Source organism: Sceloporus undulatus, chromosome 6 (assembly GCF_019175285.1).
Source record: "Sceloporus undulatus isolate JIND9_A2432 ecotype Alabama chromosome 6, SceUnd_v1.1, whole genome shotgun sequence".
Classification (NCBI taxonomy): Eukaryota; Metazoa; Chordata; class Lepidosauria; order Squamata; family Phrynosomatidae; genus Sceloporus; species Sceloporus undulatus.
The window spans coordinates 92,450,446-92,467,314 of NC_056527.1; the positions used below are offsets into that span (position 1 = coordinate 92,450,446).

A 16,869-nucleotide genomic window follows, 5' to 3' on the forward strand; every position below is an offset into this window, starting at 1 on the left:
GACATTTGCTTAAAACTCTTAGGTGACCATGTCATTTCTCTGCGATGCTGAAATGGCCCATTGACTAGATTGAAGGTTAAAGGAGAATGCATACAAAAATGAGTACAATTTTTGGACAGCCTTCTAATCAAATAATGATGAACGGAAGTGGAAACAAAACAGAATGAATGAATGTGTGCTTCAAAGATGCCTATATTATATTAAAAAAATTGATCCATCTCTAGTACTGCAGTAATATTTGTTATTGTTGTATGCCTTCAAATCATTTCCAACTTATGGTGATCCTATTTCTTGGCAAGATTTGTTCATAGGAGATTTGCCATTGAAGCTGAGAGGGCAAGGTCACCCAGTGGGTTTCATGGCAGAGCAGGGGATTGAACCCCGGTCTCCAGAGTCCTGCTCCAACACTCAAACCACTATGCCACATTGGCTCACACTGCAGTGATATTATAATTCTTTTATACAAGGGGAATCAAAAAGAATGGTGCAAAACAAGTAAGAACAGCTTTCCTTTTGCACCATTCTTTTCGAATCACCCCAGTACTGTACTGAAAGTCAGCCTATGTGTTTGTGAACAAATATAAAGTAATGCAAAAGTGTACCCTGAAATGGTAGGGTGAGCCCTACCCCCCTTCCCAACTTGGACTGCAAGCTGCTGGGGTAATGTCTTTCAAAGTACAGTAGGATATGTTTCTGCTATAAACTGTCAGGAAGAGTCTTGCAGAATCATCTTCTGCCTAAAAGGTCAGACAATGGAAGGACCTTTTAAGCTGCCCTTTTGCAGTGTTGCACCAGTTTTCTTCTTTAGCTGAAGGACATCCTGCTGTACTTAGTAAAGTTTAACCTGTCTTTGTTGCTTTTTATAGCTTGCTTATTTAGCATCTGCCAGGTTTGTGGATCATGCTGATTAGGCGTTGATTTTGTGTTTCAAGCTTTTGTTTTTTAAAATGCTGAACGTGTTTGACTGCTCAGCATGTGCAGTATGTTTGTTGTCTGACCAAATGTTGAAGGCCAAATATTTTGGCATAGCGGAAAGTATTTTTCCCCTCCTACTTGAAATGAGGTAGTGCAAATTACAGGAACTAGGGCAGTGGCTTCCATCCAAATAACTACAAAGCTAGTTCCACACACTGCAGGGAGCTTTGAATGCTTTTCTTGGACGTTCACCTCCTATACCAAATAGCATACCAATGTTGAAGCTGCAGAGACTCCCAGAAGCAGTTTGTGTTATGGCATGCAGACTGTAGTATTCAAAGCCAGTTTGACTAGGTATACTTGAAGTACTTGGGCAAACATACAATAGCTCTTTCAGTCATGGCCAAATATCTGTCATAGGTCCCAGTACTTCAGACAGGATACCTTGGAATTCTTGGTATGTGTGCCTAGTCTGCCTGTTTGTTATTTTCAGATAACTTCAGATTTCTACATTTCTGCTGTTAGCAATGTTCTAATTAGTTGTACTTAATCAAGCGGTTATGCAAGTTTAAAAACAAGTTTTGTTCAGGAGTTGATGTTGATGGATTGTCAGTCTGTCATCTAAATGCTGCTCTGCATTATTTTCTTGCAAAGAGTTAACAGGGATCTTGCAGAAAGGAAGGTTTTGCTGTAAATAGGTGGTTTACTGCTTGGCTTTTGTAATCTGCACTTGATGCAAAACAGTGGGGAATAGGTGGGTCTCTGGATGAGGTCTAAGAATGATTGTAGGTATTGATGCAAGCTCACAGATGTGATCTAAACAAGATCATTGCCTTTGTGTTCTTGAGTGAGGATTGTTTTTATTTGCATATTTTTGGAGAATAAATAACTTGGTCATGATATAACAGGATTTTTCAAGGCTAAGCAGCGATTCAAACCTCTTCTCCAGAGTCACAGGCGGGTTATAGACCGCCAAAAAATAAGTATTGAATATGTATTAGGGTTAGGAAGGGGCGCACCCCCCTAACCCTAATACGTATTCAATATGTACAATATGGCGGTGGCCGTTCCACACGGCCACCACCATATTGACATAACGGGCGCTCTGTGTCTGCATGTGGCGCACCGGAAGTGACGCCGTGAGTGCGCCCTTTGGCACTTGCGATGCCTCTTCCGGGGCCCGAGAAGGAGCGCGATTTCTGCGCTCCTTCCTCTGAGCATCCGGGAGCCCTGCGGTGTGGCAGCTGTGGCTCCTGGACGCTGCAAGCGGCGGCGGCGGGACAGCGTTGCTTCTTGGCGGTATGTAACCCGCCACAGTCCTTGGGTTATCCATAGTGCTTCAGTGTACACACAACCTTCTGTTATTCCAACATTGATATGGGCCAGATGGCAAATATGGCTATTGTATAGTCCTCCAGATGTTGTTGGATTACAGTTCTGCAATAAACAAACTCTCTGCAATAAATAATAAACTCTAGTAAACAAACATAGTATTAATAACAACAACAACAACCTGTGCTATTTTTTGCCATTGAGTATGTTGGCAAGTGATGATGGGAGTAGTAGTCTGATAACATCTAGTAGGACATATGTTTGCAACCGTAGATAAACAATGCTTTGGGGCTCTCCACAGCAGTGATAAAATGAGGTTTCACTCTGTTCTGAAACCTACCTGTTTAATTGATGCACATGGACAACATGGGAGGAATTCAGGACAAAGCCACACTCAGGGGCTAAACGACAGAACAAAATAACCCCTGGTTTGCTCTGTTTTGAGCTGGAAAGTGCGAACTGTCACACTGGTGTATGTGGACTTCACACCAGTGCAGAGATTGGGAAGGAACTGTGAGCTGCTGGTGCCAATCCTGTTCACAGGCTTTTTTGTTGCTCCCTTGCAGATTGATTACAGATGCCCATGAGTGGTCAGATGCACTATCAGCACATTGCACGCCCTGTGAAGTGAAATGATAACCAACTCAGGTGTTGATGACAATACAATGGATTTGATAATCACATTAACAAACTGACCAGACCAGTCCAGTAGGGGGCCCATTGGGGAAGGGGTCATGTACGGGAGTACCTCCACGATTGTACTGTGCCATTGTGTTGCTGGGAACACTGATGGGCCATATGAAGAGTTGATCACTTGTGCCATTGAGTGAGTGGTTGCATGGCTGGTTGTGTGGGGTGATGAATGGGCTGGCAGCTGGGTGAGACAAGTCCAGCTGCTAGAAGTGTATTCGTGTGCATTTGTTTGGGTTGGAAGAGAAAAAAATAATGGTGCGGTGCAACTTGTACCTGCAAATACCTTGTTTTGCCAGGTTTTGTTTGCAGTGGAACATGAAAGATAGTGTAATCCAATATTTATAACTGAAGACTAGTTACAAAAAACATAAAGGACATTTAAAAACATCTTAACCTTAAATTTGTTTTTTAAAATTAGAACTTAATGATAGTAGGAAATAATGAAGTTCTGTGAGAATCAAATAAGAATCTAAAAGGAATAAAGTAATTATTGAAAATAACAAACTTGACTTCCATTTAACCAAGCTGATCAGTGCTTCTCAAAATATGAATGTTTGTAGGAAATGACACAGCATTGTATAGTGGTTTGATTGTTGGACTAAATGTTGGAAAAAAATGTTCAGATATTCTGCACAATTGTGTAAGTTATCGAATGTTGCATCTGAAGCCTTAATCCAGCAAGGCATGACAACTATTTTGCTTTCGTATTGTTTTCAAGGCAGTATGGTAAGAAAGATGGGAACAAATGTTTAACATACACTTTCTGTTACAAGTACATAATTCTACTTTTTAAATAGTTCTCATGTAAATATTCATGTATGTACAAGCTGTCCCCCCCAAAAAACAAAACAAAACAAAAAACAGATTTTCTTGCTGTGTAAGAGGCTTTAAAATATTAATCACTATTGCATAGCTCTTGTGTATCCCACACAGCATTAAACATCTGCATTTTCAGTTGGCTGGTAGTGCAAAATGTCACATGTTAAACTGTGTTGATGTTGGCTTTGTATTTCTCTCAAAACAAGGATTTAATCCTGAGTGTGATGTCATGTAAATAGAGTTCCATTGAAACCATTTGAAATTTGCTAGGGTTGCTTCACAAGTATGTATTTTGCATAATCTGGGATGCGTGGCACTGTATGTTTAATTCATGACTATCTTGTTTGTGGGTCTTGAGGACTAAACATTTAATTTATGTTTAGCCATTAACTTAGTCCTTCTAATTATTTTGGCCACTTCATACTCTATTGTAAGGCTTCCATGTGGGTTTGCAAGAATTTTAAAGTACTTTCACACTGAAGCAGCTGTCAAATTACTTTCAGAAACGTCTCTTCGTTGCACATGTACAGATATGGGTATTTGTGTAAGACTCCTTGGTATTTTTACGGTTTACCTGTTATATGTAAATACTGTATAGCCATTCCTCGTCAGTGGGATTTGGATGAATTCTTTTTTTCCACAGAGCTTTGACTTACATAGTTGTCGTGCCTTGATAATGAAGTGGAACTAGTTTATTAAAGGAGCCTAGTGCAAAATGGTACTTCAGTGGTACTTGTTGGACAGGCTTCTGGAATGCCTCATATGTTAGGCCTTGTTCAGTTAAGTCACTTTCAGTAGATTCTGAAAGTGTAGTAACTGTGCAGACAAAACTGTATGTGATGTGAGAATGGCAATCTGAATAATTCTTTTGTATTTTGAGAGTTTTGTATCATTTTGGAATTTATGACTTTTTGATTGCTATGCGTAGAAGTGAAATAGTATTTTACAGAAATGATGGAATCATTTTTTAAGGTACTTGTCTCAGATTTTTAGTGCACTTGGCAAGTGGGCTAGAACCATGAGTTGCATCTGGATTAAGTGGGGAAATCCTTGGAAATCATTATTTTTGTAAAAGTGCTTCCATTTTGAGAGCTGACATTGGTTTTCTGGGCATCACTTTTCTTCATCACTTGTGGCCACACAATTATGGAGTTTCCCACCTTTAGCTAATACCATTGTGTGAGGTACCAAATTTGTCTAGATGCCAGTTGTTTCTATAGCTATTCCATGCAGCTGTCTGTTTTTAGATGAGCAGGCACATCACACTGGGTCTGAAAATATTCTGGATGACAAACCTCACAGCATGATTTCTATAAAGCAAGATAAAGGATGCTGTGCATATTATCAATGGCTTTGGAATCCATAAAGTAAATTAGTTGGAATAGTTGTGTTACCAGAAGGTATCAGGAATGAGCAACATCTGGGCTGCATGTATCCCTCAGCTACTTTTTTTAGGAGGTTTTGGTCACCGTAGTAAATATCATGTAAATCGTGTAAATGTAAACTGGCAAGGAGGGTACACATTGTGTCCCAACAGAATTGTGTTACTAGTCATGTGCTGAGAGTGTAATTCTGCGGGAAACAAAAATGTGTAGTCTCTGCACATTATGTTTCACAGAGAAATTAGGGTGATTTTGCTCTATAGGAAAAAAGCAGTGAGACTGCTTCCATTTCTAGAGATTGTGACATCAGTTCTTAGGAAGGTCATTGTGACCCCCAAACCCTGGGGCTCCCAGTATAGTCTCTAACCGCATTGGTATAATGATGTGTTTTTTAAAATAAAATAATTCATTTTTAAATGTGTTTTTTTATTTAAATACTAATTTAATTATTAAATTGATTTTCATTTAGCTTTGTTGTTTTTAAAAAATCAGAGTGGGTTGGGGGGATACAAACTCTGGTGGAAGCATATGCAGTCCTTGGACACATGATAGTTGCCTACTCCATTGTAAAGTGTTGTCCTTATGCAAATGCTGAATGGAAGAATGTCAGTCTTGGTTTTTTATATACATTGAAGCTACTGGGAAATTATTTATAGAATGTTGACTGTTACATGTTTGTGTTACAGGTGAAGCATGCGACCAACCAGATTGTGATGAACTGTGCAGACATAGACATTATTACAGCTTCCTATGCACCAGAGGGAGATGAAGGTAAGGTGAAATCTTTATATCATTTTGTATGTTTAGTCATCGCATACAAAATTGATCAGTTTGCAGTAAATGTTTCCTGGCTGCTTTGACCTAAGATATCCTGAATGATATTTAAAATTTGCGGCATAGTACATAGGAAGATGTTTTGGTACGATTAAACAGCTGAAAATTTGAGATTTTAAAAAAGATAACATAGGGCTGAAACAGACCGGCCCAAAGGGGCAATGTGACACTGCCCCTGAAAGAGTGTGTAGGCGCCAGGGTAACCACATGCCATGCCCCCACTCCAGTTTTTTTCTGGTGCAAAAAGAAGTTACAAAATAATGCTCCTTTTTGCACTGGAAAAATGCTGCCTTCTCAGCAGCCAGCACAGTTTTTCAGCGCTCCTGCAGCATGCAGCATCTAAACGCTGTGCTGCTGGAGTTCGAGAAAGCTGCCCCTGTGTGGTCAATGGGGCAGCGTGACACTGGCTTCAGTGTGGTGTCAGTGCGTGCATTGTGCCTATGCCATGCCCCTACGCCACCGGCATATTGTATCAGTCTACATCAGTTCATAGCTGATCCCAGTTCCTTAAGAAAAGATGGTACTTGAATTAGGAGGTGGTGCTAATTCTAGCCAGCACTATTAACATAGTATTCTGGATGGCTGAATATCTTGTACGAAATTAAAAATTATCAGATCTTGATACAGCTTATTAGCCATGTAGGGCAACTCAATAGCCATGTATGGTAAATCAGTTTTTGCTGCCTCTCAGGGACTACAGACATTTCTGAATATTTAGCAGGCCAGCTCTCATACTACAAGAGAACGCAAAGTGCCAAAAGTACAGTAGTTGAATGAGCAAGCAGTGTCCCATAACAAAACAGTCTGGGGTCATGAGCCATAAATCAAAGCTGATTAGGAGTAGTAAGATATGTGAATGAAAGTCAAAAAACAGTCCAGGGTCATAAATAAAAGGGTTGTATCTCACAGTAGATGCAGGCTGAGAGAGAAATTAACTTTTCTTCCAGCAAACCAGATAGGGAAAGGCCCCTGACTTACAAAGCTTGCTGACTCAGCTGTACCCAGTTTGCCGAATGTATTGCAAGAGAGTATTTTCCAGTTGTTTGTGCACAGCTTCTCATTTTGCCTCTGGGAGAGGAACTGCGTTTGTTGCAAATGGTGAAGCATTCACCTTTCCTGAGGACTTGGAGTTTTCTTTCCTACCTCTTCCTCATCTAGAGAATTCAGGTGGCTGTCAGACTAAGCAAGAGAAGGGCATGGCTGCTGTAGGTCTGTTTTGTCTTATGAAGCTGAACTTTCAGGGGGGGGCATGACATCTGTGTGCATTACTGGTAGGACATGCTTGTTTTTATGTGTTGTATGTCCACTTAACATGTCCTAGGGATTGTTTTCTGCTTAGTATTTGACAGTTCTTTCCTGACCTAACATTCAATGCTGATCTGTCTTCCCTCTGGGCATCCCATATAACATTTATTAATTTATTTTAATTAGAGTTTTTATACCCCACCCTTTAGCCAGGGCTTCCAGGATGGTTCACAGATCATTTATTTGACAGTTCCCTGACCTCAGTCTTAGAATAAAACTAAGTCAGGACACACAGGGGAAAAGAAATGGCAGACAGGACAGGGGATTAGGTCCAGAAGACGCTGGCTGGTCTTTTCTTGCTCAGAGACCAAAGCAGTGTCAGTTGGAATATGTATGTTTGAATGCCGATACATCTGGATGACACAGAGGAACAATCCACATACAAATGGATTATTTCTCATGTGCCAGCATACGAAATGCACTTCTGGGTGTGCAGTTCATGGAAAGCAAGGTAGTTGAAATTGGCAGCAACTACAGTTGGATAGACATTAGAATGGTAGTACAGTGGTGCCTCGGGATACGAAATGATCGGGTTACGAAATTTCCGGGATACGAAAAAGTTGGATTGGCAAAAACTGTTTCGGGTTACGAAATATTTTTCGGGTTACGAAATTCATTTCGGCGCGAAATTCAAATGCTGCAAAGTGCAGCTATAGGCTTTCCAGTGCTAACGGAAAGCCTTTTCGGGTTACGAAATTTTCGGGTTACGAAAGGAATGGCAGAACGAATTAATTTCGTAACCCGAGGCACCACTGTATATTCATGCTTGTAGTCCTTGGATCTGCTGTTTAAATATGGGTGGGTAGAATGGTTTCTGCATGCAAATCCCTGGATTGGTGTCTGTCAATGAATAGAAATAACTGTAGTGGTGATTAAATTTGCTTAAGCCAGAATGTTGGGATGATTGAAAGATCACACCAGTGCACTGCTCTCTGGTGTCAGTTTGGGTAAGCAGCATCCATGTAGATGTTGTTTCCGCCTCTGCTGTTTTCTAGTAGCGACTACAGTTTTTGTCATTTTCAACTTTTCCTTTACACAAAGGCCTGAAGTATGCAGAATTGATTATTTTTGTATTACTTGTCAACAGAAGTAATGTGGAAGAATGCATCAATTATTTGATACAGTTGTTGGATACACATGCAACAGTAAATCAAGTTGTTAGTTAAATTCTGGATTTCCCCCTCCCCAAAAAAAATCAAGCCAGGCTCTGGAAACAAAGTATGATTTCCCAGCTACAGACCATAGTGAGAAGACTTGTTTTGTTACAATTCTATGGATTCTGATTTGCTTAAACCATGCATGTTATGTGTAAATCTAGAATCATGGCTAAACTGAAACTTAACTTCCCAACTGCCCACTCTGAAATAAGCTAATAAAAGAGGCAGAAATGAAATAGACAAAATTTGTTTTTATGACTAAAGGAATAAATTGTAACCAACATGCAGCATGACTTAGCATGATTGTGGACAATATACATAGTTGTTAATACTACTGTGAATTACCGACTGTTCAATTTAATGTAAAGGGATAGTTCCATTGTTTTTTAAGGCAGTCATAATTAAAAACGAATACTTTTAGCTATCCTATTTCACCATTAGTTTTCTTGCTGGCTCTAGAATCCCTTGTGGCTGCAATTAGAAATTATATAAACACCAAAGGAATGAAAGTGTTATATAATTAATTCATATGCACATGACATGGTACTCAGAAATACACTCCCTCCACATTTGTGGCTTTGACTTTTCCGTATTTGATTATTCACGGATTTTACTACCATATATACTTGACTACAAGTCAACTTCATGTATAAGTCGAGTGTACATTTGGGGGCCAAAATTGGGGATTTTGGTTTGACCTGTAGATATGTCAAGGGTAAAATATGGCGGCTGCACCGCCTTTGGGTGCAACAGACTCAAATTGGCTCACAATTTAAAAGACTGATGCAAATCAAATATGAGAGCTTGAAGGAATTGGGAGGGGAGGATAAGCAATCAATCAATCAAGGGAGGATAAGCAAAATATAACAAATAAAAAAAGTAAAATAAACTCACAACAGGCAAGTGAAATCCCCCCTACAAAGTCCTCTTATTCCTGGGCTCCACGTGTGAGCCCTGGGCCCATTGCTCCTGGACCCCCAAAAGTCCTCCCAAGTACGCTAATGCCGCCTGCGGAGTCCTCCTCATGCCTGTTTTTACATGAGGTTGGGAGGGGGCCTGGGCCTCTTTCCAGGCTGGGCTACAATCTCAGCCAGGTGCCAGCGAGCGCACAGCCAAACTGTAGAGTCTCTCCTCCTCCACCACGTTGTTCACTTCCAAGCAGCCGGGGGTTTTGCCAGACGGGTGTCCTTGTCTCTGCTGAATCTTTCTCTCCCTCCTCCAGCAATTGGGATAATGGAACCCCCAAGCCACTTGAAAGTGAACGACATAGCAAAGGAAGAGGAGGATGGAGGAAAGAGACAAGGCAACCTGCTCACCATGTTGTCCTCCTCGTCCTCTGCTGTGTTGTTCACCTTCAAGTGGCAACACTGCCCACCCGGCAAAGCCCCCAGGCTGATCAAAGGTGATGACAAGGAGGACAACACAGTGAGCAGGTTGCCTTGTCTCTTTTCCTCACTCTCACAAGGCTTTCCGCCTGACAAACCCGCCAGGCTACTTGAAGGTGAACGACACGGTAGAGGACAAGGAGGAGGAAGACAGGAGAAAGAGACAAGGAAGCCCACCCACCATGTCAGTGGCATTGACATACTCTGGAGAACCTTTGGTGATTCAGAAGCAGTGGGTCCAGGGTTCACACATGCAGCTCGGGAACAAAGGAGGACTTTGAGGGGGGGTCTTTGCTTGCCTGTTGTGAGTCAATTTTACTGTTTTACTTGTTGTATCTTGCATATCCTTCCCTCCCAGTTCCTTCAAGCCCTCATTTCATGTGCATTGGTCTTTTAAATTGTGAGCCACTTTGAGACCTCACACAGCTATTAAGGACAACAGGACTTGAGGTTCCACTGTTTTGGGTATCTGTGGGGAGGGGGTCCCCGCTGTATTACCTTATTGCCCCGTGTATAAGTCTTGGAGCTCATTTTGGGGCATAAATTTCTCAACTTAATTTAAGTATATGTGGTAATATGTTCTCTCTAGGAATATCTAGGTCCTCCAGTGCAACTCTTTAGTCAACTTTAAACAAATGTTGCACTGAAGGACCTAGAGATTCCTGGAGAGAACATTCCACTAGGCATTTGTAGCTCCCCCACTGCAGTTCTATAGTTAATGTCTAGCAGATGTTGACCACAAAGTTGCACTGGAGGACCTAGAGATTCCTAGAGCGGTGTTCTCTCAGGTAAAAACATTGTGTTTTTGTTATTTGCAGTTTTTCCACATTTACAGGGAGTCCTGTGTCCCTAGTCCCAGTGAATGTGGAGGGGTGAGTGTATATTAGAATTTCAGATGTACACTGGATTAAAAATTAACTGCTACAAATCCAAATTACTCTGTATAAATACACAATTAGAAGTTACAAATCTTAAGACATTGCATGGGTTAGTTCTTCTTTATGGTCTCTGCGAAGCACACAAATGGGTTATTCTGCGCCTGACCCATTTGTGTGCTTCACAGAGACCATGAAGGAGGAGGACAGGTTGCTTACCTGTAACTGTAGTTCTTCGAGTGGTCATCTGCAAATCTACACAAATCCCACCCATCCTCTGTCAGGTCCTTCTCTCTTCCTTGTCTGCTCTTACGACAGACCTTTTTGGAACTGGGAAAGGGCGGGAAGATATCCTGCCTATATAGAGGGTGGGCAGAGCTATTGCCAAAAAGTCTTCCCTAGCGATTCCAGTAGGATCCGGAAATGCTGTGCAGGTACAGAATAACCCTTTTGTGTGGATTCACAGACGACCACTCGAAGAATTACAGTTACAGGTAAGCAACCTGTTCATTTTTGTTCTTCATTATTCAAATGCCTAAGAATTCTAATCCGTAAAAATCATTCCCAAATAATATTCCACCACTTTAAAATAATACCTAATTACTAAAAGAATATCAAAATTTAGGCAACAATTAAACTGTCCCTGTTAGGAAAACCTGCCATGGTTAAAGCATACATCCTTCCAAGATTTCTTTTTCTCTTTCAAATTATCCCACAGAGATCTAAAGTGCAGATTGTGGAAAGATGGCAAAAGTCTATTGAAACATTTATCAAGTCAGATAAATAATTGAGATTTGTAAATGCAGTTGGCTGTACAACACCACCTGAAATACTATGAAGCATTCCAGCTGGCACAAGTAATGAAGTTCAGTAAAGCAGGTAACTTGGTTGCCTATGTACATATAAAGAGATAGTTCCTTTAATTGTCTTATCTAGTACTTGCAAATATCATTCTAATGTAATAAATCAATTTACAAGGAGACTACCAGCTGTTTGGCAAAAATACAGAACATTGCTGTTTGTAAGTCAAAAGACCTTGATTTGTATTGACCACCCTTAATAGGGACAGTCAGTCTCAGCTTAATTTTTTGCCCATCGCTGGGACGTGATGTTTCCTGATGTTTGCAGGAGCATGACTGTGAGGGAGGGTTATGAAGATTACATTCAAAAGCCTCCAGATTTTTTCTTCAGTCTCTCAGTCCCAGGTCAGCAGAGTAGCCATCTCAGATGTTTTGAGCTCTGAAAGGTCTGCTTCAGATAAGGGCCATATAATCATTTCCCCTCAGAAGGGATTTTTCAGGTCTTACACTCTGTTCTTCCTGGAGATCAGTTTCTGAGGAGAATTTCTCTGGTTTGTGCGCCAGGAAACTTTGATTTGTATTGTACTCCACCACCCTAATAAGGATAGTCAGTCTCAGCTTAAAAGACATAGACCTCTGATAAGGTGTTGATGGTTGATTCCACAATGGGGGAAGTGCCTTCTAGGCGTGCAGAAGGAATGGATCAATCCACCATTACTGGGAGACGTGATTCAGTTCCTGTTTATGTTAAAATATATTTCTAATTTGTATGGAAAATGTTCAGATGTGTCAATGGTTAACTAAGGTTTAAAATGGTTCCTGTTGCAGGCCAGAAAGTCTAGGCCTGGAAGAGCAAGTCTTCAAGGACATGTGCTGAGACATAATATCAACAAATGTGTTATTGTTATGCTTCTGTGTAGTATGGTGACTTCATGGGAAAGAGGTGTGTCCACTTGGTGGAAAAGTTGATCTTTTGAGAGAACAAAGACTGGTGTCACATTCAAGCTTCTAGCATGGACTCTGAAAGAGAATAGATGTATAGTAGCCTGCTGTAAAGTGTAAATAGCAACAAAGTCAATAAACCCTCATTTGAGTGAAACTCTGTGTGGAAGTTACTTTGATATTGAGTAGCTGAGAAGACTGCATCTGTTCCAGTTGGTACCAGTCCAGAACCACCGGTAACAAGAGACATCAACCATCCCAAAGATTTTTTTTTCTAACAGTTTATGCTGTCAAAGCAGCTGAAGAGTGCAGCGTTGGTTTGCCCTATGGATTTGACCATGCCAGACAGCTGTCAGGTGTGGCATCAGCCATCTGGGTAAGTCCATTGGAGACTCCTATTTCCCTTCCACCCCTGGTTATCAATGGTTATGTAATTGGTTTTCCCTTATAGCCATGTAGGCTGTGGGACTCAAGAGTATTGGGTGATGGAGGGGAATTGGGAGCAAATCTGTTAACTGCCCAAGATAGTAGGTGTGTTAAGCATTATAAGAAAAGGTGTGAAAAAGGCACAAGCCCAGTAATGAAGAACTTTCTGATGTTTGCAAGCCCTCTAGTGGCCAGAAGCATGAAAACGTTCCAGAAAGTGTCATGCCTAAGATTATTTGTTGTCCCCTCAGGAGGGGAGGGGGTATGTATGAAGAGGGGCACATTCATTGGTTTTCTTTGAAAGACAAAACGTGTCTCTGTTGTAACCTCTGTGGCAGATGCTGAGTCTTTTGTCTCTCCAGAGACTCCAAAGAAGGAGAGGTATCTCTGGAGAAGGAAAATTCTCTTCCTGAGGATATTTCTCCCTGGTTGGTTGAATATGAACAATATCTTGTACTTCTTTAAAAGGTGGAAAGGTGTTTGAGGTTGACTTCCAGTAGCCAGGTTTCTGATACTAATGTGGAAGGGGTTCCAGAAATCAGGGATAAGGTTAAGCAAAAACATTTGGTTGTGTCCTTCCCTAAAGCTTGTAGCGGAATAGGCTCATCCCGCTGTGGCAAGGGCGGCTCCAGCTTTTTGGCATTTGTTGCCCACTAAAGTGATGAGCAAATTGAAGCTGGCTCTTATTGATGCTTAAGAATCCAGAGTTGAAGAGGCTGGACAATTTTTGGGTAGGACTCATGAGGCTTCTGCTCTTGCCATCAGAGCAGCTTCAGTGATCTCCCTGCTTACCAGGCCCACTATTCTTTGGGCTAAGGACTTGGTTTCTATTTTCCAAGGAATACACTAAACTTTGACAGGAGGTCATTAAACTGACTAAACTGTCTGTTTTTATGGCAGACATGACTCTTGATTCTGGTCAGTTTGCTTCATGGGCTATGATGATTAATGCTGCTGCCAGGCATTAACTTTGGCTAAACAATTGGAAAGCTAATAACAAATCCAAAGCTAGTTTAATGCTTAAAGGGCTACATGTCCTTTTAAAGGTTCCCAATTATTTGTTGAACATCTGGGATTATGTGTTGATTGAGACCAAGGACAAAAAGAAAATGTCATCATTTAGTAAAAAGAAAGAGAAGAAGCCCTTTTGGTCTGGATCTCAGTCCTCTTGTGGGAATAGGCCCCAGTTTTTGACAGAGGGAATTTAATGTCTTTCAGACTACGTTAGAGTTCTTCTAAACAACAGTCTAGGCAGCAGCAGTTTTCTGTGTTCAGTAAAGGGGGTTCCACTTCTTTCAACCAACAAAGTGGAAAGTTCAGTCAGTCCTTCTCATTTGAGATAGCTCCCAATGATAGCCAGCCCACCTCTTGCACTTTGTCCATTGTTGAGGCACATGTCTCCTGATGCTTGGATGTGCAGGCCTGTGCGGGAAAGTTACAGCATTGATTGCATTCATAATCCCTCAGACTGCTTTATCCAGTCACACAGTCTTAGGTCTTTGGAAAAGCACTGCCAGATGTTTTTGTTCTCAAGCAAAAGTTCCACATGAAAACTCTACAATCGAGTCTGAAAGGGGTACAAGAGGGGAATTATCTGACATCTCTCATCTTCCAGGAGGTCTGCTCGCACATTCCAGTAAACCCAGTTCACAAGAAGTATCTTAGGTTGGCTTACTTGGAGGGTTACTATCAGTATAGAGCTTTCCCATTAGTGTTCATAAAAGTTTAGATAGTTCATTTGAGTTTGTGGGGTGTGCATGTGTACCTGAATGGACTGCTGTTCCATTCAGTTTCTCTGAAGAGAGGCACGGAGCTTGTGCAAGTTGCCATGGATTGTCTGGAGTTTCACTGGCAAAGTTTCAGTCTCTTGTCAGGAAAGTATTGAGGCAGACAGCTTTGCAACTGTTGGTATTTGCCCAGCTGTTGGAGTCGATGATGGCTAGTTTAGACTCAGTTCCTTGGGCTTTGTTAAATGCTTGTTTTGAACCATTTGAAATTTCTTACATTGAAGGTTTTGGTTTTGGTTGCTATTATTTTGGTTTGCAGAATCTCTGGGTGGCTCTGTCAGTCCTTGAGGAGTTGTGTGTATTGCATAAGGATTCAGTTGTTCTTTGTTCCTAAAGCGAATTCAGTGTTCAGTCATTTTCAGGAGACTGTTCTGCTTTCTTTTTGTCCAGTTCCTAAGGCGGAGCCCAAGCCAGCATGAAGATTCTCTCCCCACAACCACAGAAAAGGAATCTTCATAGTAAATACAGTACCAGTGTTCCATTCCTATACCAAGAATATTCATTTTTACAAATGAGCCTGCATCAGCCCATTCCTTTCCCCCAAAATAACTGTGATTGAAATGTATACATATGTAAACTTTCCAGAGTTGCATATTTTGCTAGGATTGTTAAATATAAGGCTGAAATGGCAGCCCTTACACCAACTCTTCCCCATGAGACTATGCTGTCTGATTTTCTAGGTGCTAAGCCACAAGCATGAAGGGAGATGAAGGGATCACTAACTATAAAGCTGGAACATTGTCAAAGTATATTAGATAATGAGATTTGGGTGATATATCCCTTTCACAGGTTGTCCCTATAGTAAAGTCTGTTGATGACCATTGATTTCAGGGGTAAATTCTCTGTTTTAAATTTATTTATTTGTTTTAGATGCTGCTGTTCTTCCAAAATGGGGCCTAATAGATATCATCAGGATCTAGGGGGGGTTGCAAGATTTCTTTCCCTGCTTCTGGAGAAAGAAACCTCACAGACTCCTTTTAGATTTTATAGAAGTCATTTAGATGATTTAGCTGTTCTTCCCAGTTGGGAGGGTTTATTTAGAGCTTTTAAAAATTAGTGCTGTCTTTCCAATGATTTTTAAGTGGAGGCCATTTAAAAAGGGTAATATTCATGCCAACTAGGGAGGATTCATTATAGCACTTAGCAGAAGCTTTTAGTACGGTAGTTACAGACTTGCCAAGTCTCATGATAATATCTTAGAAGACAGTATAAAAGTTAATATGCTTCTACAAAAGACCATCTCCCCATTTTGTTTAGTTATCATTCTCTCTCTTCCTCTTCCCCCCAAAGGATTTTGGTAAACTATTGTGCTATGTTTAAATCACCACTCCTATACTTATGACTGGAAAAAATTTGAGAAATAAAATCAGTGGTAGAAAACCTTCTGCCTAGGAACTTTGAAACTTGTAGTGCTCCTGGTATGACAGTGATTGGTCATTCTAGGGCAGGGATTGGGAAGCCCTTTGAAGTAAAAGACTACATGTTTTTCTATTCAAGGAATATTCATAGATAAGTATCTTTCCACATGCCAATGTTGGACAGGACCAAAGCTACATATACAATCATCCCTCCATTTTGGCGGGGGATCCATTCCACACCCCTGCGAAAACGGAGACTCGCACTTATAGGCTTGAATGGGGCGCATCCCTACATTTATAATCAAGAATGCTGATCTCAAGTCCGCAAAGAAAGGAGGTGCAACTGTATACATATTCCTCTCTCCCACACCCATCAACCTGATCCATGCATACCTTATTCATAGATATCAGCCCACAGAAATGTGCACACACCTCTGTATTCACCCACCTAAGTATTCACACACATACTCTGCCTTTTTCTCTCACCTCTGCCAAGCAAGGTTTTGTTTATTGTCAGAAAATGAGTAACCCTATGGAGCGCACACCTTTAAATATAAATGGGTAGAACCAAGTTCTTAAAATGATAAAAAAAGTTTCTAGGCACCACTTCAGGGCTGAGATGTAGAGTTCGAGAACAAGAGAAGACAAAAGGAACTTTTCCTTTTAAGGTCTTTCCAATATGGGGAAGGCCATGAGGGCAAGGGGAGAATTTAAAATCCTTAAAGTACCCCAATTAATGTTCTGCACTACTCTTGGGGAAGCGTTATCATTTTGGTGGTGAATGAGAAACATGCACACAGAACATAGAAAAATTATAGAATGCTAAAAAAAAGAATCAACCCAAAAGCAAAAGTCACTG

General features: G+C 40.9%; 1 protein-coding gene across 2 annotated transcripts in view; it reads left to right on the forward strand.

Moving 5' to 3' along the window:
• NPEPPS (aminopeptidase puromycin sensitive) overlaps positions 1-16,869 on the forward strand; it is an 83,762-nt gene that overhangs the window by 15,619 nt on the left and 51,274 nt on the right. For both annotated transcript variants that reach the window (XM_042471455.1, XM_042471456.1), the window contains exon 2: positions 5,828-5,912. In XM_042471455.1, the coding sequence (XP_042327389.1) occupies positions 5,828-5,912 (85 nt within the window). The remainder of the gene's footprint in view (positions 1-5,827; positions 5,913-16,869) is intronic.